At 41.8% G+C, this 22,728-nt stretch overlaps 1 protein-coding gene across 6 annotated transcripts in view; it reads left to right on the plus strand.

Annotated features, from left to right (window-relative positions):
* Positions 1–22,728, plus strand: part of camk2b1 (calcium/calmodulin-dependent protein kinase (CaM kinase) II beta 1) — a 95,939-nt gene that overhangs the window by 20,112 nt on the left and 53,099 nt on the right. For 3 of the 6 annotated variants that reach the window (XM_030059677.1, XM_030059671.1, XM_030059674.1), the window contains exons 3-7: positions 845–904; positions 1,604–1,658; positions 2,145–2,210; positions 17,595–17,667; positions 21,771–21,873. In XM_030059677.1, the coding sequence (XP_029915537.1) occupies positions 845–904; positions 1,604–1,658; positions 2,145–2,210; positions 17,595–17,667; positions 21,771–21,873 (357 nt within the window). Of the gene's footprint in view, positions 1–844; positions 905–1,603; positions 1,659–2,144; positions 2,211–10,679; positions 10,753–17,594; positions 17,668–21,770; positions 21,874–22,728 lie in introns of those variants that run through there. The other 3 variants (XM_030059673.1, XM_030059675.1, XM_030059676.1) reach the window with 3 other exon arrangements.

Below are 22,728 nucleotides of genomic sequence, written 5' to 3' on the forward strand. Positions count from 1 at the left end.
TCAAATTGACCCCAAACACCACCGATGCGTACAAAATGCGTACAGGACACTGAAAACATATCATCATGTGAATTTCATGATTACAAGATAGTATCCATTAAATTAGGAAAAGTCATAAAATATGAAGCAAAAAAAAAGATGTTAAGCATTTATTTAGAGACGTTAAACATTGATTGGGGTCAAATTGACCCCAAACATAATAGGAGGGTTAAATCCCTGCACATTTTTATGGAGTTCCTGGTTACTGCATTTCATGGCCTTCCAATTGCAAATTAGATTTTGTGAAGCACACGCATGCCTTGGATGTTTTGTGCAGGTTTTTGTACGGTGCATTTCAGTAATCTGATCTTCTCATGAATCCAGACTTCCGCCGGTCCCAAATGGGCTTGTTTTTAGCCGGATTTTACCGTATTTTCTTGCTCACACACAAGCCAAGTTGTTGTCCCCCATAATGAAATCAGGGCGACAACTATGGACTGCACTCCTTCTGTTTGTTCATTTTTTTGTCAGTACTTGTTTGTCGCTTTTCATCCACATGCGCTATCCCAGACACTGCTGATAGGATTTTGACAAACCTTGGGAGAAAGATGCACCTCACTGCTGTGTCTCAGCATTCTCAAAATTACACTGATTGCCCCAGGGCTCAGTGGTACAATCACATTGCGACATAAGATGACATATTTGTTACTGATTGGCCATGAGATGGGCTGCATCTTTTACGGCATGCTTACCGTTCAGTTTATCAATTCAGACAGTCATTCAAGGATAACTCCTCTCTCCCTTCCCTCTTTCTCTCTCTCTCTTTCTGTATCTCTGCCTGTCTCTCTCTATCTTTCTCTATCAGATCACCAGAAGCTGGAGCGAGAGGCTCGGATTTGTCGTCTACTGAAGCACTCCAATATCGGTGAGGGCCTGTCTTTCTCTTTTAGTACTTTTTCCTCCAGAACTTCCTGTAAGACCCATGTCGTCACTAAAAAAATATGCCCATGGATTACAACGTAAGACAGAATAAAGCCTGTTAACAACCTGCCTCAAAGAAAGAACAGTTTCTTACTATGTGCTAGAAAGTATGGCCCATTAAGCAGTCTTTACTAAAGTAAGGCCATTTATTACTACTTTCTGAAAAGTAGATACATGTTTTACTGTTACTATCTGTTACTTCTAATTACAAAGTAAGATCCATATATAAGACCAATTTATTCCCAGAATCCCCCACCTCAGAAGTGGCCTTGAATTCAGATTTCACACTGAGGATTTAGCCTACTGTGATTATATATGATTCAAGAAGCAATTATTGTGGCTCCCTGTGGTTTCTACACCCCTTTATGTCACTATACCTCTCTCTCCTGTTCTCCTCTCTCTCTTCCCCTGTCTCTCTCTGGCCCTCATTTCAGGGCAGCCTCTTTACCGTCTTTTTATTAGAAACCGTCTTGCCGAAGCGATGTGCATTTTAAAAAAAAAAACAATAAACAACAGATCATATGTTCCAACCATGATGAGACGATGAATTAATAATAATCAAAGCTAAAATAATAATAAATACATTAATAAGTAAGCACTTCTCTCTCTCTTTCTCTCTCTCTCTCCGCTCTCTCTCTTACAGTTCGTCTTCATGACAGTATATCAGAGGAGGGTTTCCACTACCTCCTGTTTGACTTGTAAGTCATCCATCTCTCTCTTCTTCTTCATCTTCTTCTTTATCTTCTTCTTCTTCCTCTTCTTTTTCTTCTTCTTCTCTTTCCTTCTCTTCCATCCCCTCTTCTCTTGTCCCTTCCCAGCTTCATGCCATCCATCTTCTTCCTCTTCCTCCTCCTCTTCTTTTCCATGCCTTTCCCCACATATGCAATTACATAACTCTCTCCTATATTTCCCCACCACCGCCCCCGACCCTGCACATCCATCTCTCGGCAGTTCCCTCTTGTTTCCATAGTAACGGTGTTGAAAAGGGAGGAGGTGAGGATGGGGGTGGAAGGGGGAGCGGGTTGCCGCGGGAAACAAGAAACAAGCAGGGAGTCCTTGCTTCATAGCTTGAGCAGCCCCGCCCCCTTTCTACTCTATCCAGTGATTGACTTAACCCAATACTAATGTGTGTGTGTGTGTGTGTGTGTGTGTGTGTTTGTGTGTGTGTGTGTGTGCACGCGCAGGGTGACTGGAGGTGAGCTGTTTGAGGACATCGTAGCCAGAGAGTATTACAGCGAGGCCGACGCCAGGTAGGAACGCAGCATTCACCCCTGTATGTCTGGAAGGGCTTTTCTCGTCCTTTTATGGTCTGTGTCTTCCTCTGTTGTCTGCTCTTGTCTTCTTCTCTCCTCTTAATTTATCTTTTCTAAATCTTCTCTCAGCTTTTAGTCTCTTCTTTTCTATTATTCTCTTCTTTTCTCTCCACGTTTTGCCTATTCTTTTCACTTTTCTTTGCTTATTTGCTTTTCTCTTATCTGTTCTCTTTTCTCTTTTAATCCATTTACTACTCTACATTTTTCCCTCTCATCTCTCTTCTCTACTTTTATCTGAACTTTAGCTTTTCCTTGTTTTTTCTTCACTTTTCTTTCTCTACTCTTCTCTTCTCTTCTCCTCTTCTCTGTGTCAATTTCAGCCTCTTTTCCCTCTCGTTCTCTCTCTCTGCCTATTTTCATTGCCATATTACTCATCCCCTTCCTCCCTTCTGTCATTGCCCTCCTTTTCTTGTTCCTCTCTCTCCCTCCCTCTGTCATCCTTTGCTTCCTTCCTTATATCACTGCTACAGTAGTTCACCACTGACACCAACACCAGGACAGATCTCTGTCTATTAGAATTTGAGCAAAACACGTTCAATACCAGTGCCCCTATTTTGATTGAAAGTGTTGCTATCGATTGTGGCAAAATACATTTTATCATCCTCCATCACCAGCAAAATCAGCCTATACAAAGTTTATGAAAATTTTGATGACATTCTCAACGATTGTTGCCTGGTAGGTCTTTCCTGGAAAAAAAAATCCTCTGGCGCACAAAACATGATGCGCTTTACGTCCAGTAGCAGCAACACCAGTTGAATTGGAATAAATCGAAGAAGAACTGAGTCATTAGCGTAGGTATCAGACCAAGAAAAGAGCGCCACCTGCAGAAACTCAAACTCCATCAACAGAAAATAAATAAATAAATAAAAGTAAAAAATGAGGCTCTTGAAGGATACTAATTTAAATCTGTCCATGCAAAAAGCATCAGGTATTCAGTGTTGGCATTTAAGCATGGGACAGTGACACATTGAAACCCATGGCATTAAAAACAATAATAATGATCATACTAAATGGCATCATATTGGTGCCGGCACAGGGTGAATCCCAGTTTCCTTCCTTTCCTTCATTCTCCTCTTCTGTTTTCACTTACTCGAACAGCAGCAGAAATAAAAATGTAAGCACAACAGAGAAGAAGTTGCCCTGCCCACTCACCTGTAGGGTGTGTGTGCGTGTGTGCATGTGTGTATACATGCGTGAGAGATGTTTGTCCCACTTTTTCTTTCCTCTCTTGCCCTCTCTCTCTTCTTTTCATCATCATTTTTTCTTCAGTTCTCTTTCTTTTTTTTTCTCTCCTCACCATCAACACCCTTGTTGCTGTGTATCTCACTCCCACCACTCATGCTGACTCATCCACAAACACAGTGTACTTCAGCTGATGATGGAGAAGGATGTGTGTGTGTGTGTGTGTGTGTGTGTGTGTGTGTTGGGTAGGGGAGTTGAGGGGTGGACAGACAAAAGGCTGGAGGATGAGACAGATAAAAGATAGTTGTGGTGTGGGTGTTGGTCCATTCAGTAACGTTTTAAGTACAAGTCAACAGTTTTAGAAAGAGTTTTTTTTTTTTTTCTTAACTTGGACACAGTGAGCTATCTCGTCCTCAGTCTCAGTCTCTGCTCCAAAACACCTGTAGCTTGAGAGGAGTCAGCTCAGTTAAACTGAACTATTATCATTAGTCAAGCATGCAATTATAACTACAGCATACAAATACCAGCCACTGTTCAATCTAGCTTTGAATAGATAGATAAGCTAGTGTGCAAATCCGATTTGTTTAAAACATGATTGTGATGGTCAACTGACTAGATAATTAGTGCCCGATCAATACAGGACTTTTGAGGCCAATACCGTTTTTAGCTGGAAAAAATGCACTGATTACCAGTATGGCCGATATAGTGAATTTTTGAGTTGGAATGAAATTAGACATTTTCTATGTGGATAGTGCACTGATTTTGCATTAATATTCCTTTGCAAAGGTACTCAGAAGGCCGCTCTCTTAAAGAAATAAATTGAATAAAGATCATTCAGCATTATTATACATTGCCAAACATTCCAGAAATGAACCCTGAGAAAATTAAGAATAAATAAATAGCTTAATAAACATCAGTATCAGTCAATTGCCGATAACTTAAATAAATAGATTTATGTGTATATATTTTAAAATGGTCTCACTACGGAGAAGTGGCTACAATGGGGGCTGACATCATCAAACATGAATAAAATTGGGCTCAAGAGTCTCAGCTTTCCAGTCAAACGCAATTTATGCAACTCCAAGACTGTTATGCCCCAGTATGCAGAAATACACTATTCTAGAATAGCATTTCTAATGCATGCAGTGGTTTGCATTGAATTAGCCATGTCATGTCAAAACCATGTCAAATATCATTCGGCACCAAGGATAGCAAACAACAGACTCTGCTGGCGATCCCTTCACATCCCTTTGTACATACTTAAAAAAAAAAAAAAAAAATTGGAATTTCCCCTTGTGGGGTTAATAAAGTGTACTTACTTACTTACTGATTTACTTTAGTTCAGGCTTATTTTGTACAGGAAAAGAGTTCAGAAAAAGGCCCACAATAAGTTAAAAAAGCTTCCCAACCAAGTTGGCGCTCTGCTGGGTTAGACTGAATATAGAATAAGTTTTATAGGAAGCTTTAAAAGGAAAACAGATTCTGATTCTGATTATTTTAAACATCATAATTCATAATTAATTTAGTTATCTCCATTTGTGGTGAATTGCACCTTATTTTAGGGAGACCAGTTGTGTTGCTGATTCTACATACTGATATGAAAGTTAAAAAATCTGCAAAAATATGCTATCATTCATCACCTTCCCTCCAGTATGCACTTGTGTAAATCAACGGCATTCCTCTTAATTTGTTGGGTGAAACAGGCATATATGGATCACCTTTGCCTACTTTACCATGAAGACAGAGCGGTTGTTGATAGGCTGAATCCTGCTGGGAAATTTAATGGTGCCAGCGTGTCTGAGCCAGCCATGGAGAGATGTACAATATAGAAATCTGATTTTCCATCATTGAGTTTCTGTTCTGTCAGGTGACTCAAACTGATTAAAAAATAGAAAAATGACAGCCCTACATCCTGCGGCATAGCAGAAGCAGACACATTTACACACACATGCACCCACACTCACCCACACACACACACACACACACACAGACACTGTCTTTTTGGAGTGCCCTTCGCACAGTATGCGCTGTATCTGTGCTGCTCAATCTGATTTTTTTTTTTATATTACTCAATGTATTTCAGGCTTCATACAGTAGTACAGTTATTTTATATATAATGCCAAATCATGTACAAAAATATGACAAAAAAAGGAAAAATATGTCAGTAAACTTTGAAAGTCTAGTAACAAGTTTTTCATTATGTAATATACATTAGATATCTCTTATTAATTAATAATCAACAGATTAAAGAATTACAAGATGTTCGTCTGTTATGCTGTCAGTTAATTTCCCACTGATGTTGAAGATCCCCAGTGTCTCTGGCCGTGAAATAAGGTGTTTGCCACACACATTTCAATCTCACTGTTTGAGTTATTGAATTCGCATACTGCAAAAATGTAATTTAAAAAGGTCTTTATTGCATATATTCACAGGAGACATTATGTTCCTTCACACTGAGATACAGTTAATTCTGTTCCTACGTTTATTTTGACATTCAGTTCCATATTTTTTCCACTCTGTTGCAGTATAATCGCTAATATGCCAAAGCCAGTATGCACACACATCTGCCCTATTGTTGCTGTGAACCCGGCAAAGGCCAATGCAGGCGAAACTCAATAGTTTTTAATATTTAAGCTTTTGCAATTGATCTCCAGGAGTATCACTTTGCTTGATTCATGCACCTTGGAGGAGCTAGAATCTTGCAGCAGATTTTTTTACCCTTTGCATTTGGTTGATTAAATTCCAACAAAGGTGTTAGATGAAAGGCATGACTTGATCACAAACAAATAAGGCCAACTTATTCTGTTTTTGACACTGTCAACAGCATGTTTGTTAATTTTTAAAAAATTTTGCTGTAAGTTAAAGGATTTAAGTGTGCTAATTATCTCTGATTTCGCCTGTTCATCTCCTGTTCCCCTAAGAAGGCCACTTTTTTTGTCCAAACTGCAGATTTATCCATCCCTGACAACTGCCAGCACATGCCTTGATGAGCTTTTTTGGCCTCCGTCCACTTTTAGACAGTTTTGCCAGCTAATAGAGACTGAATAGGTGACACATAATTTAAGCGTGTTTGATGCAGAAATGTAATGGCTTTGTTCTCACTTTGGTCACTTCAAAAATGCTATTAGGTCTTGATGTGACAAATTACCAGAGCTGAGTTTTGACTTCAACACTTTTTCATACACAAGAAGTTCTATAACATTTATGGAAAAGGAGGTCATGTATGTCAATGTCAGTGCACAGAGAGTTCAGTTACTTTGTGTGTGTGTGTGTGTGTGTGTGTGTGTGTGTGGTGGTGTGCATTTGCAGGCTCACTCCCATGTATCAACAGTATGTTACAGTACTAATGACTGCCTATCCAAAGCCCCTAGTGATTACTGTCTTCACCACCCACCTTGTAACCCCTACAGTGCTCCGCCCTGGCACACACACTCACACACACACTTGCGCACATGCACACTTTCCCCTCTGTGCTGAATGTCAGTCATCCAGGCCAAGCCTGCCCCCCCCCACCCCTCCTGCTCCCTTGGAGACCAGCAAGAAGTGGGACTTTAATTAGCTCCGATAATTAGTTGCACACACAGGCACGCATGCAGACCCCAAACTGTGCCACATCACACCTTGTCTTGTCTTGTCAGAATCTGTCAGAGTTTCTGTTCTATTGTGTTTGAATGGAGGGAGGACATTATCAGGAGGACTTTGGAGTCAATTACACACAATTTTGAATTCAGCACATTGATGCACTGCCATGACGTACGCTTTTGTTGCCATGGCAAAGCAGCAAAAAGGACTAGGGGATTTTTTTTGTGCACACTTGTATTTTTTATCCTGAATCATTTTCTACTGCAGTGATTCCACGTTGGTAACAGTGCAGGAATGGTGGAATATTTGCCATTTTGACCCCGGAAATATTTTGACATTACGCACAAGCTATAAAATGTCTCTCTTCAGTGTAGTACACTTTCAGTACTGAAAGCACATGTAGCTGAGTATGAGGGAGTGAATTAGTGCCCTCTCTTGACACACAGACTGGCTCTGTGGTTGATTTTTCGGTCCTGCAGAGAACAGTGGGGCATTGTGGCTCAAAGTGCTGAGCCAATCACATTTTTTGGCTGGTGCAAATGGGGCAACTGCGCTTCTTATCTCTCTTTGCCTCAGCGGGAGTCCATAAACAGATGAGTGCATTGGAATGACATTATGGTTTTGAAGAGGGAGGGAGAGACAATGAGATATGAGGCAGACACAGTTAGACAAATGAGACAGAGGTGCTTTGTTATTTCCAAGCACCATACTCAGAGCTACTGTAGGGTCAAGCAATGTGTGTCCATATATTCACTTTCCTTCCTCTTAAATGTCTTAGGCCCGTGGGTGTGTACATTATACATACCCGTCACCGTGTCTCACAGAGCAGAGGCTGGCTCAAACAGCAGCACAGGAAAGTGTGACAGTAACTGAGCACAGGGTCGGTCTTGGTGAGGAAATGGAGCAGAAAAGTGGGTCTTTCTCTGTGGCTGTTAGTCTCTTATCTGACTGAGTCTGAGCCACAAGCTGCCGGAAAGAAGATGGGGGGAAAAAACAGGGACTGGACCCTATTGTCACTTTCGATGTTTGACCAACATGGAGAAAAAATGACCTAAACCGACAAAAGTGCCCACTGTGACTGTTTTGCACATGCATTCCTGTTTCCCTTCGATGTCACCATCAGCTATGACTACGGCTCGGTCCCTCCCTGTCATTTTCTGCTCATTCATCCAACACGCACAATATCTAGAGATGCTGATGATTAAATTTTGGCAAATCCTAGAGCAATGATGCATTTCCCTAGTGCATTTCGGCATTTTAAAAGTAGGCCCAAGGTGGGATATGCATTGTATGCATCTTACCATTGCTTTTCGGCGTCTTTTAAATAACACTGACTTAGCCAACAGGGGGCGCCACAGGTATAGATCAATACAAGGTAACTTTTTTGTTATATCGGCCCGGGGGGGGGGGGGGGGGGGGGGGGGGCGTCGTTTGTGGAGCACGGCGTGTTCATTGTCTTTTAAAAATGTATTTCCTCCAAACAGCCAATGCATTTGCTGAGGTGGCTGTTGCTGCTTGTTGGCCCAGCTCCAATTCTCAGCCTTCGTGTCAAATACATGAGTTCAGTTCTTCTTCCACTGCTGAGTGACGACCAGGCGCTTTCTGTCGTTCACTGGGTCTGTGCAAGGCTCTCGCTTTTGTGCCGTTTTGATCAGTTCTCTTGCTTAGCCTGGTCTTAAATCTCTGGCACTGCTCTTGGACTACAGAATGGAGCTGTTAATACAGTGAAGAAGGAGGTAGCTCTTCACTTTGGTCAGTGTGTGTGTGTGTGTGTGTGTGTGTGTGAGAGAGAGAGAGAGAGAGAGAGAGAGAGAGAGAGAGAGAGAGAGAGAGTTCTTGTAGTTCTGTCCTTGTGAAAACAGATCTGAGTTTTAGATTTTCAAGGTGAGGACTTTTATATTCAGGGAAACCCAACAAATGACCCCTTATGAACAACAAAGGCAAGAGTTGTGCAGGAACCAACAGGGAAAAAGACAATTGTGTTTTTGGCCGGTCTCCACCTCAAGTTTAGGGTTAGAAATTAGGACTAAAGTTACAGTTAGAGTTCAGATCTAGGTTAGGGTTCAAGTTAAGGTTCAGGATAAGAGTTTGGGTTAGGGGTTGGGGTCAGCATCAGCAGTCAGTTAGCTTATTAACAATTTATTAAAATAAAAATGGTAGCACCATCTGACTGCTGACTGTCTCCATGCAATGTTTTTTTTTTTTTTTTTTTTTTGTCTAAGACTGTGCTATTTTTTAAATGTACAGCATATCTTGAATCTGATTGGATGTGCTTCAAAAGGTGGCAGGCAACCGGGGTCAAAGTTGAAATATATTGAACTTTTAGCGCAGTCAAAGTGGAAAATCCAAGCTGTTCATGCTGCCACAGGTTTGGGTGACACCATAGGAAAATAATGGCACAGAGCGGTTTTACCACTGATAATGTGTAGGCAGCTCTGTATGTGTATAGCAGAGTGTGTGTGTGTGTGTGTGTGTGTGTGTGTGTGTGTGTGTGTGTGTGTGTCAGCATGCACATGTGTGTGCATATATCTCTCTCTTATTCTATCTCAGTCCTCCTACTCAGTAGACACTGCGTGGGTGTGTATCCTGCAGGCCGCCTGTCTCCATGCTCCTGCTATTAGTCACATATTCTGCACATTACACTCTCTCGCTGCACCAAGCCTACACACACACACACACACACACGCACACACACACACACAAACACACAAGAGGTTGATATATATTTAACTCTTTCAGTCCACACACTTACATATTTTCCCCTTTCAACAGTGGAAAAATAACCTGGCATCAGCCCACTGCTCCTCTGTGATTCAGTTCCTTCCTATAACTAATTGCTCCATTACTTTTGTCTGTTATCTTTTCATTGCATCTCATAGTTCACCATCTTCCACCCCTCTATCATATACTTTTCCTTTCCTTTATCCCTTTTCTTTCCTTTCCTGTCTCTCATTTTCACATGTTCTCTCGCTTTCTCTCACTTTTTCTTTTTTTTCTTCTGTTTGCTTTGTCACCCTTTGCTTTCTGTTGTTTATCCTATCCTTCCGCTGCATTTGTTTTCCTTTCCCTCTTTGATTTTTTCTCCCTCTTTCCTTTCCATTCCGTTTTGACTTCCTTGTTCTGTCTTCTTTACTTCCACTTTCTTGCCTCGTTCCTTTTTCTTTGCCTCTTTTACCTTCATTTTCTTTCCTTACTCGTCTCCTCTCCTCTCCTCTCCTCTCCTCTCCTCTCCTCTCCTCTCCTCTCTTGTCAGTGTTGTTGTGATGTTGTCTGGCAGGTTGTTGCTGCTGTGGCCAGTCTTGTCTCCCATCATGTTTTAAAAACCAAAAAAACGTTTCTGTCTCCTCCACCTGCACTTCACCCATCCATCCCTCCCTCCCTTGTACATCTCTATCTGCATACCTCAATCTTCCTCCTCCTCCTTTTCCTCCATTGCTGTCACTCTGCTCTCCTTAACCCCATATTTCCCCATTTTAAAAAATAAAAATCTCCTGCACCTCATTCATGTCTCATCGGGATCCACCCTGCCTGTCACTCTGTTCACCTGCCATCCTCTCTCCTCCACCCTTCACCCCCCCCAAACTCCCTCCCTGCCTCCCCTCCACATACACCACCCCTCCTCTCTCTGTTTTGTCTTCACAGTCACTGTATCCATCAGATTCTAGACAGTGTCCATCACATTCACCAACATGACATAGTGCACAGGGACCTGAAGGTTAGTATATGTAGAGGAGCATCTGTACCCCCCCCAACCCTCCCTCCCACACCTTGCCTGCTCCCCTCCCCTCTTTCCCCTTCCCTCCTTCCTCCCTTCCTTCCTACTTTCCTTCCTTCCTTCCTTCCTTCCTTCCTTCCTTCCTTCCCTCCTTTCTCCTCCGTCTCTCGTCTGTCTGTGTCGTCTGTCTGTTGATGCTCTGTCCGCCTGTCCGACTTGTCTCTTGGTATGCTCTTATGATTTTTTTTTTCCATAATCAGAGGCCTGCCTCCCCACACCCCCTCTCACCCCCTAAATCCCTTCCCCACCTCACCTCGCCCCTCCCCTCCCTAATCATCCTTAAAAGAAAAAAAAAAAGAAAAAAAAAAAATCAAACGCTCCTGTTGCACTGACTGACAGCCGGATCGATCACCCAACTGGCCTACCTCACCCTGCTCATACACTCCCCATCCAATTACAACCCCCCCGACCCCCGTTCACCCTCGCCGACTCCTACCGTCTCTCTCTTACACAACACACACACACACACACATACACCCACACTTACACACACCACCAGCAAATTTACCCTAATGGGCTAGTTCAAAAAAAAAAACAGTTTTGTTTACCGTGATGTGCATTGATTTTTTTTTTACTGCTCCTCCTCCCTCTCCGTCTTTTAGTCACTGATTTATTTCGCGATCGATCCCTCATCTCTGAATTACCAAGACAGCCTCACTCTTGTTTAACAACAACAACAATGCATTTAGATAGTATTTTTAGAGCCTGGGGAGAAAAAATGCAGCATAAGAGCCGCATTGGGCTTAAAACAACAATAATTTGTTTTTATGAATTATCAGTGATTCTTTCTGGCATCTCCTTGGCTGGTGGTTTGTGTATGGAGTTTTTTTTTTTTTTTTTTTTTTTTTTAAATCTGCAGCTGTATTAGCAGTGTCATGGTAAACCCTTAGGGCAACTACACAGGATGCTTTAGTCTCTCCAGTATACATTACATAGTTGTGCAGGGAAGAACCCCCTGAACTCAGTTTACCCACGTTTTTATCCTGACACAGATCTTTCAGTTGCAAATTCACAGGATGCAGCTTTGCAAGTAAGGTCAAACTGAAGTAATTTATGGGTAAGGGAGCTTTGAAGGGGAAATGACGTATAAATGAATACCCTGTGTTGTGAAAATTGAATTGATTTTTTTCAATAACAATGATGGCTTTCCTTATGATAATCACCAGGTGTCCTTAGTTCAGCAACTTTTTTCTAAGTTAAACTACATGCTTGGTGTTAACATACAGACTAGTGTTGAAACAGCAGCCTCTCTATTAGTATTTTGTGGGAAGAGCAATTTGTACTCATACAGTGACTGGTGTGATCATTAGTTCTCCCAGTGAAAAATCAGGGAAAAATCAGTTCATAATGGTATAGACGTCATATCATGCAAGACCCAGTGATGCTTAGAGGTAAAAACACAAGGATAGATCTTATGTACCAAAATAAAGTTTTGATTCTTACTTAATTGTCATTAGAATCACAATAAAAATGCTAAAATAACGTCACAGGGATTAGTAGTACTAGAAGCAGTGGAAATAGTTAGTAAGTACTATTGTTTTGTTTTGGATATATACTTAGATATTTCTAGATTGTTGGTTATACTTGAGAATATAATCTGAAAAATGCAGATCCAGTTTGCTTTCAAGCCATACTTCAATAATAATTCATTGTACTTATAATACACTTTTAATTTAACGCAAATATCATGCGCTGCAAGAAGACTTAAATTAAAAAAAAAAAAAAAAGCAGCTGTTCAGCAGCTCACAGAAAATGACGTCCTCAAAATTAACCATTTACAAAACTGGTTAAACACCTATTTTTTCGTCACATATGGTCTGTCCTTTCACTGTTATCCTGAATCAGCTTGAGTAAAAACCAAGTTCACGTCCTGTTCAGTCCATTGGTGCATTTGTGACGGTGACCTACTCTGTGACCTAATTATTAATTATCTGCCTTTGTGGTTGCCTTCATCTCGTCTGTGGAGAATACAGTAATGTAAGGCTGACTTGGCTTGCTAGTTAATATTTGCAACTGAACCGTTAACCGTTAAAACATATTGTGTAGTGAATTAATTAAATGATAATGATGATGATGTCTCTTCATTCTGGCAGGAAATTTATGTTGTATATCATCGATATCTGGCAGTGTGGAGATAATACATGTGCTTTATTACAAAGTGCGAATATATTTGTTGTCTTAAGCTGTATCTCACATAAAACAGCTATATCTATAACTGTTTAGCTGCAGTCCAAGCAAACTAGAAGCAAGAAGTAAGTTTTCCTGTCCTGTGGTGTCGTCCAAATCTATTTGCAGATGATTACATAAGATTTAAATTGCAGATAAGCTAGGAAGATTTACAGTTAAAGTTCAGTTTTCACAACAATGCAGGTTGTACTTTGCTGAATTAATTATATACTGCTCAATAAAGAACACAGCTGATTTGTACAAGGTGTTTTTACCACACCAGGATGACATTTGATACTGTGATTCAGAGATGGAGGAGGTAAATTTGTCAGTTACCCTTGCTGAATTTTGCTCTGGAAGAAAAAAGTGTTTTCAGTGTAATTAAAAAAGGAAAACAAGACAGGTGAGGGAATACTACGGATTGGGCCTTTAAAATACAGAAAACACTAGGTGTGATATCCAAGGTATGGCCATCTGCATCTGCTAACTAATACAGGAACGCTTGGGATGATCTCCCTCCTCCACACAAATGCACACACACACACAAACACACACACACACACACACACACACACAGGATTTGCAGCGGCGAGTCACAGAGCAACAGCTGACAATGGTGGAGGGGATGGGTACACATGCACACAGCCACACACACACACACACACACACACACACAGAAGTGTGTGCATACATACCCACATGTAGTCGTTACACTTAAACACACACTGGTATGTGAATGACTGTGCAGGCGCTTGTGCGCGCGCGCGCACACTTACACACACACACACACACAGACATGCACATTTCCTAAGTGGAAGTAGTTTTGGCCTCAGCCATGCACCCGCATGATCTTGTTGGCTCTCAGTAATCACTCAACACATGCGCACACACACAAACCCACCCACACGCACCCACCAACACACACACACACACACACACACACACACACACACACACATAGCTCTTAGCATTTGGGTGGTGGATGTGACCTGCCCAGTATTTATTCATTGGGAGACCTTTAGAAACAAGACACAGGATTCTAATTTATAGCCCTGAACTTTACAGCCATGCCAGTCCATCACTCTCTCTCTCTCTCTCTCTCTCTCTCTCTCTCTCTCTCTCTCTCTCTCTCTCTCTCTCTCTCTCTCTCTCTCTCTCTCTCTCTGTCTTCTCTGGCTCGTTGTTATAATACCACACAGGCCAGTCTGCCTCTTGCTTTATTACAAGCTGTGAAGTAAGTGTTTTGAGGCAATGTATGTGTTTTTGATTTAAATTGTGGTTCGCCACACCCTATTTAGAGCTTAATAAATGCCATTATAACAAGTTGGATACCCTGTGTTTGGTAACACAACAGTATTTTCTTGAGCATAATTTTACTAGCTCAAATTATACATTTTGTGACTATTATTTATAGGTTAAGTTTGTCAGGAACTATAGACCAATTTTATTTCCTTTACATCTTTCCCGTCTATTAAAAGAAAAATACACCCTTTGATTCTGTTACCCAGTTACATATCATCAAACTGTGATTTTCGGTGAATTCAGTTACTTTGTGATATATTTTTTTGGTGTACCCACTTTACCTCAACTTGCCTTCTCTGCCTCCACATCAGTTAGTGATTTTCTGCGTTTCCCAGAATTCCTTTTGACAACCCCAGAAAACTCTGTGGAACTTGAATTATTCAGTACAAAAAAAAAAAAAAAAAAAAAAAAAGCATAGTAAGAACAAGTGAGAATGAGAAAAAGGGAACAGTTAAGTCAGAACACATTGCTGCATTGCATTATGGTCTGTTGAGGCTACTGTTGATGGAGAAGTTGGTGTCTCTGCCTTTTCTAAAATGGATTTCCCCCTTGGGTCTGGTGAGTCTAGAACGAAGCTCTTGCACTTTGATCCTGAGTCAGTGACAGTAAAACTTGATGTTTACCATTGCTGTTTTAGCTAGATGAAAGATTTTCTACTTTTATCCAGTTATCTAGAAGAATACCAGAGGAAGACTTCTAAAAAAAAACCCGTATGGCTTTTTTCTTCCGCACTGCTGTCCTGTGTTTTCTGTTTGATTCCAATTTTTTTTTTTTTTTTTTTTTTTTTTTTTTTTTTTTGTATTTTGAACAAATAAATTAAATCAAATCATCTCAAATTAAAAAAAAAAAATGGCTGCAGAAATACAAGGTACATTGCCAATGGCAGTTAAAGCATTTAAGGGTGGATTTTTTCCTTTAACTTTATTTAAAAAACTGGCTTTTAACACACACACACACACACACACACACACACACACAGACATTTATCTCTGAACCCCGCTATTGTCAGTGCACAGGCAGCACACATGCATGCTTAAGCACTTACCCGCTCACACACACACCGCCGCATCCCCTACAATGTAGGTGCTTATGTGTGTGTGTGTATGCAGCACCGCACCAGTCTACAGCACCTCCCACAGCTGGACCCAGGCAATGTACATGGCCCTACACACACATGTACATATTGTCTCTCTTATAATATATCTATCTCTTTCCACCTCACAGATATATGACCTAGGCTGTGCAAAGACTGTCATCTCTTTCACCCCTTCAGCGTCCCTCTCACAGTTTTTGACTTTTGGGTTTTTATTATTGGTGTCTGGTGGCTAACAGACATCAGAGTGACAGCTCCAGCAGAGGCTGGCTGGGCTGGCAGTAGAGATGGCGTTGATCCCAGACACATGTTTTAAATGTTATTAATTGTACAATGACTCACTCCTTCCCTAACTTCCTTCACCCCCGCCCTCCTTCCCCTCCCACCCCCCCATGGACAGCCATTTCCTCACGCACTCTCTCATCACCTGCCGACCTGCTGGCTAAAACACGGGAGGGGGTAACGCAGAATCCACCTGCAGCCAACTGGAGAGTAAAGTGCTCTAATTGACAATGGTGTCGCCCTAGATGAGTACTGAGTACATCTGTTAGTTGGAGAACATAATGACCCAAAGGAATCTACTTTGCAAAGGACCCACAGCTTTGCCTTTCCAGACTGGCCTCGTCCAAATCATGGCTACAGCAGAGTCCAAAAAACTCCACTAATGAAGGCCACCGACAACCTCAGCTGCTGTACTTTCTGTTCCATAGACCTTCTTGTCATGGTGGCCATTTTGAACTAAGGTCACTTTCCATGCTGGAAACCCCACTTGGAAAAGCAGTAGCAGTCCAGTTATGTCTCACTGCTGTGTATCAAGCCTGCCACTCTCACATCATACAAACAGTAAGAATTTTGCAAACATTTGTCATTTCACATATTGCTGTATTAGTATTAAACCGATCGCAAGAACCCAGAGCGGTGTAGGTTCACATTTTAAGTAAATATATTTGGCCTGCTGTGGTTTGCTACAGGAATGTAGCCTAGGTAGCTCACACTGTGTTAATTTCAAATTGTTGGAACTCCTCAAAAATGAGATCCTTTTTGTGGGGAAAAAAAACAAACATCCAACTTGGAACTACAAATTAGAAATTCAGGTTTCATTTCAGAGCTCTAGTTTCTCTGATTTCAGTGATGCCAGAGCACACAAAATGGCCGTTTGTTGTTTCCAGTGAGAACTGAATCAGTATAACTGTGTTTATTTATAACCTCAGCAATATTGCTGCATACACTTAAGGCATTCCCCAAGGAGGAAAATGAAGCGTTTATTGTTGAAATGCATGAATGCAGTGTTGTCACAGTTTTGGAAAATTCTGAGTTCTGAGTTGAAATGAATGCAAAATAACCATCCAGGAAGCCAGCTTACAGCCCAGCTAAATACAAGCAATCAGGTTCTGGCCATGAGATCTCTCCCTAAGTTAATACAGTACCTGCTAGTTAGGAGTTTAATAGTTCATTCATTGTATCAATGCATCAATTATATATTGTGCTGATTCAGCTGAATCAATCGGCCAAAAGCAATGAATAGAATAATAAAAAATAAAATAAAATTAATAATGTTAAAGTAATTCTGTTGCCTGATTTCTTTACATTTCAGAAGAACAAAGAAAGTCTTATATTATTGCACATTTGTTAATGGATTAGAATTTTGGCTTAAAGTGCTGGATTGAAATGTTGACTCAGATTGCATTTTACAAACTCGAAAAATGTATCGAATGGTTCCAAAAAGAAAAATCATTCAATCAGATCTCCTGCTTTCCATCTTTACTGTTAGACCTGTCTAACAGTAAGTCCTAACTTAGTTGTTTATTGTTGGTTTCAAATACTCATCTAACAGGAAGACCTTCCCATCCTGAGTGAGACAGAAGTTCAAAATGATGGCTGTGTGAGGAAGGTCAGTGATGGACATCCTTGTCTAGAGATTTAGCTAATAAAGCAAATCCCGACCTGCTGCCTCTTGGTAATCCTGGGTGTAGGGTTAGCCATGGGTCAGGTGAGGCCAGTGAAAGGCAAAAGTTGTGAGGTCTGGCGACAGAGGAGGCCTTTAAACCAAACCCTACCCCTTCACACCCACACTCCTCTTCCACCATACCACTCCCCTTCCCCTCCACTCCTCTCCCTCTCCCCACTTCCCTTCCCTACCCTCCCTTCTGGCCTGTGCACGGGATTGTGGCACTGCTCAGACTAACATGCGCCCCCCCCCTTCCCTGGTGTTTGCATGCAGTCATTGCATCCAGCAGATCCTGGAGGCGGTGCTTCACTGCCATCAAATGGGCGTGGTGCACCGGGACCTGAAGGTGAGTGATGGCTATCACCTTGCTGTCCCTTAAAAGTGTGCTTGTATAGGTGTATTTATGTTTGTGTGTGTGTGTGTGTGTGTGTGTGTGTGTGTTCTTTGTGCAGTTGTGTACAGTGTAAGTCTGATAAGTTTATGAGAAACTGTCTCTCTGTGCCTTTTGCGGATGTATTTTCCCTTACAACCTCTGTAGTCAGGCAGGGCTTTGAAACATTTCCCATGAATGGACAGCTCCTGAAATAAATACAATAGCTCTTTTGCTGACCTTGCACTGTGTAGGCTTACACCACAGCTGGTTGTACAGAAAGACAGCCACTCTGAATCAGTTTAGGCAGGCAAGCAGGCCTTATCTCCACTACCCAGTCAAAATTTAATCAAACTCTGTGGCTTTGTGTGGAGCACACAATTACACTGTCCAATACCACCTTTGACCTTTCTCTGGGTCTGCCCCGCCAAATGCAGCCTCCGGCTCTCTGTGGTCACCTCCGTCCTTGTTGTCTAAACACCACTTCCCCCTGTCTGTGGAGATATCAGGCATGCAACACTGGTCATGCTAGCTGACTAATGCCTCAGCTATGTAAGTTCCTTGGAACAGGATCTCGATTTCAACTCCTCTGCGACTGAGCAGCCCTTGTTTAGTCGATAAGAGGACATCCATCAGGGCTGGCCTCGGACGATTATTAAACTGACCTCTGTCTCATTTACCTGTCAGTAAGAGTTGTTAGCTATTGATTAACAGAAGCCCTGTGTCATTTTGATTACCCTCATACATCAGTTAATGGGCCTCAGTGCCGCTAAGGTGACAGCTCATTTTCCGTAAATGGCCTTCAATTGAGTCTTAATGTCATATCATTTGTTTGTATTGGCCAGAACACTTTGCAGTGATTGGCTGGCAGGGCAGTCCTTTTTAGGGTTGCAAACCAAGAACCAGTTCCAAGTTTATTAGCACTGTGGTCTTGATTGAAAATCTATTCTGCTTATGGAGATCTAATAGCATAATTCAAATGCACTTGTCATATGGCTTATTTGAGCAGTTATCTTGCTCTGTAGAATTTCTTTACCGTGTTTGGATTGTATTTTCAGCTAAATTGTCTTACAAGCAGTGATGACAGCACCTAAATCAATACTGCTATATTTGCAAAGCTCAATAGAGTCATTGATGACTGACCGGACTGACTGACAACTGCCGTAAAGTTTGTTCTAGCTTTGCAGTGGTTGAAATTGGTTAAATGCATTACCTATAGAAAACTGCAAAGAAAGCAACACCACGAACATGAGCAGAGGCTGATCTTAACTGATACAATTCAAACAATCCCTAGTCCTCATGTCCTGTCTCGTCCAGTGGTAATGTTTGTCTGTGTGCATGCCTGTACATTGCATCTTGTTTTGCATGATGCTGTTTATAAAGTAGGCTCTATGCAAATGTCAGTCCCAGCATTCCAGCCAAGGCGTGCTGTGTTTATCAGAACTGTTGTGGCTATTTCTTTATTTAGCCGACACGTCTATCCGGTTTCACACCCAAGCATCGGGGGGCATTTCATGCAATAGGTCATAGTGTGATGACTGAGGACAGCCTCTGTGCCAAGATCCCTTAAATTAGGAATTGGGTTATGGCAAATGAAATGACAACACAGTGAACATGTATATGTGTGCCAAAAGAACAGACACAACCAAACTGGCATATACAGTATGTGCACATGATACACTGCTTTTTGTCATGTGTGAAATCAAAATAACATGTATATCAGTTTCAAAGTTGTTATTTTTAGTTACACATAACTTGTGGGTGTAATTCAGTTTCCATCAGTTGAAACAAATAATATAAAACAAATCCCCTACCATAGACACAGATATTATCCAGGTGATGTAACTTCTTCAACCTCTGTCTTTATAAGGGTAAATTGACGTAGAGACTGGTTCTGGTTTCACACTACAGCCATCTGCTTAAATTGGAGTGCCCTTTTAATGTAGGCCTGCGTCTCCTGCACTTCCTGTGAAGGAATTTGAGCAGAAGCTTGACAGGAATGCCGCAGCAGCTCCCTATCTCCATGAGAGAGAGGGAAGGAGAGAGAGAGATGGAAAGGGAGAGAAAGAGAAGGAGATGGAAGTCATTCCATCTGAAACACCCACACATGACCTGCTCTGAAGCACAGCTTTCTCTCACTTCCCTTTCCATCCCTGTCTCCCTCTCTCTCTCACTAAATCACTTGCTAGTCATCAGTGTGCTTTGCTATGTGCACACAGCTTTTTGTACTTGTGTGTGAGAAAGACACAAAAGAGATGGGGAGGGAGGGAGCGTTTGTGTCAAAAAGTGATAGAAATTGCTGCTGTTATGTGTGAACATGTGGCCTGGATGCTGTGCATTGCCTCCATGCACCTTTTTGATGAAAGCTCATGCTTCATCAGAATTTCCGCCCACAACCGTTTTCACGGATTATCTTACTGCTGCAGTGTTGGCAAGTTCTAACTCCCCCGTTTACAAAAGAGTAAAGCCTAACCAAGTGGTAGAGCAGGGAGAATATGATGACACGAGGTAGGCAGAGCGCCTCAGGATTACTCGCTCACTCATTCCTGGTGTCTCTTTCTCTGAGTCTCTCTCTCTTTCCTGCTCCCTCTCCTCTACTTATGAGCTCAAAGCTTAGCCTTTGCTGCTTTAAGTATCTATGCCTTAAATATGAAGTATTCCTACGCCTCTAAACAAATTAGGAAGGGAGCGAGAGAGTAGGTGGAGAGAGAGGGGGGGAGGCCCAGAGTGGGTGTTGTGAGGAAAGAGAGGGAAAACCAGTGGATGCAAAAGACCCAAGCTGCTGCAATGCAGGGGAGGCAGCGACAGAGAAGCAGTCTAAATATAATGTCCCTACTCCCCCAATAGGTGCGAGTTTTTTTCTATGTTCATGGTGGTGTATTTCAGGACACAAGTGCACAAGGTGAGCAGCAGGGAAGGGATATTTGATCAAGTGATATTGTCGAGGCTCTCCTAAGTTACCCAGAGACACAGAGCAAGGTCCCACCTGGGATATGGGCATGCTAAATCCACCTAAAATGAGGTTGCACAATTATAGCATCACACTTTGTGTTTACTAAATACAACCAATGTGTGTAGATGTAGCAGTTTGAAGTTTTATTTATAGAAACACTTCTCGGAGGGAGAGCTACTCTGGATGCAGAAATAATCTCTTCGGTTGCATTAAACCTCAGTGGGCAGAGCCAGAGAATCTCAGGTTTTCTGGCTAAGTAATGCAAGACTGGAGCCCAGTGGAAAATGCAAAGCGTAATACAGGAGTGAGCAAATATTAAGCCTACTGCTCTTGCTACTAAAAAAAATCATTGTTGGCTACTCAGTTTAAGTTACTTAGATTATTATAGTTAGCCATGCCATTGTCATGAATGAGTCAGCTAAGGAAGCTAATCATATTTTATTTCAGTTTTGAAAAGAGTTCCCTCTTTGCCGTACCAAAAATCTCTTTGGTTGTGCCCATAGAGATCATTTCAGCCCCCAGAGCAGCTCTGCCTCTGAGAAATGTTCGTATAACTGAATCTCCAATCCGAGCAGATGTAGACCAGGCGGCAGATACCAGAGCAGAAGCCGGCTCAGTATAGCAGTTTCACCGTGCCAATGAAGAAGAGAGTGAGAGAGATGTAGAAAGACAGAGTGAGAGAGAGCCGGGGCCAGTGGGGATAGCAGCCCATTATTAGAGGCCTCCTCTGACAGAGAATAATGAGGTTGGCTGCCTTATCTGGGCCACAGAGATGAAGCCTATAGACCACAGCACACCACAGGGGGCTAGGACAAAAAGGCACAGACTGTTCTATTGGAGGGTTTAACACTCTGTGGATATTTTTATGTGTACATGTAAGTTTCCAAATGAGGTGCGTTTATGTGTGTGTGTGTGTTTCATATGTTGATAACAATGTGGATCAGGAGCACCTGCAGCCTGAGTTAAAGCATATCCTATATGAAGCCCATCCCAAGCTATGTGTATGCACAGTTCACCACCTCAAATTCTCCCTCCTGCCAGGAGTGTGTGTTTGTTTTCTAGCCCCTGCCTGCCTTTCATTTCAAAGAGTTTGGTAACCTCAGCTCCCTCCTGCTCCCTTCTCTAGCCAGAGAACCTGCTCCTGGCAAGCAAATGCAAGAATGCGGCAGTGAAGCTGGCCGACTTTGGCCTGGCCATCGAGGTGCAGGGCGATCAGCAGGCCTGGTTCGGTATGTACTGCAACCTCTGTCCATGGGTAGCAAGTTAGGGCCCTTTTCCACTGCACAACAAGAAACAAGAACTAGACTAAATGGGCGCAAACAGGAATTGGTGCTAGGTCTAGTTATTGTTTTTGTTTCAAGCATCCTCAGAGGAAACAGTAAAATGTAGTGATGACAGGAAAGAGGTTACTGGCATAGTAGATAGTAAATAACCTCTTTCTATAGTTACTCATTTTTTATTTACATGTTTTTAAAATGTTTGCATCATTATTTTTATCCAACATTGGTCAGGATCATGCTCATAGCCCAGCTCCTTCAAACACAGAAATACTTCCTCCTCTTTTCTTTTCATTCCAACAAGCTCCCAACGAATCTCCTCCTCTGAGCAAATGACTATGAGCTTGGGCCTTGTTGTGTTTTTGTCCATTTGACTACCTGCCAAATGCTCATCAGCAAACAATAAAATGCTTTTATTTTACCAATTTTTTTTCTTTGTATTTGTTGTTTTCGTTGGCTATTGGCTCTCTCTCTTAGTTGCTTAAATGATGCACAAGTGTGTAAACAGCAATAAACAATGCAGTAGTCCTTGGCAAATGGAAAAACCAAAGTTGTCTCTTTTTTTGTGCCAAAGAGGTTCCATTGCAGTGGAAAAGGGCCCTTAGTCATATTTTATATTTTGTATTTTAAGTGTGTAGCTGATGGTGTTGTCCAAAGTGGCTGTCAGTGAGTACAGCAGTAGAATATGCATGCATTATTATATCACTGTAATTACAAGCAATGGTACAACAGTCAGAGCTCCACAGTGTCCAGGCAATATTGTTGTGAACCTGGAACAGTAATGCAATATGGAAATGTTAGGTAAAA

This window comes from Myripristis murdjan, chromosome 9 (genome assembly GCF_902150065.1).
Source record: "Myripristis murdjan chromosome 9, fMyrMur1.1, whole genome shotgun sequence".
In the NCBI taxonomy this organism is placed as follows: domain Eukaryota; kingdom Metazoa; phylum Chordata; class Actinopteri; order Holocentriformes; family Holocentridae; genus Myripristis; species Myripristis murdjan.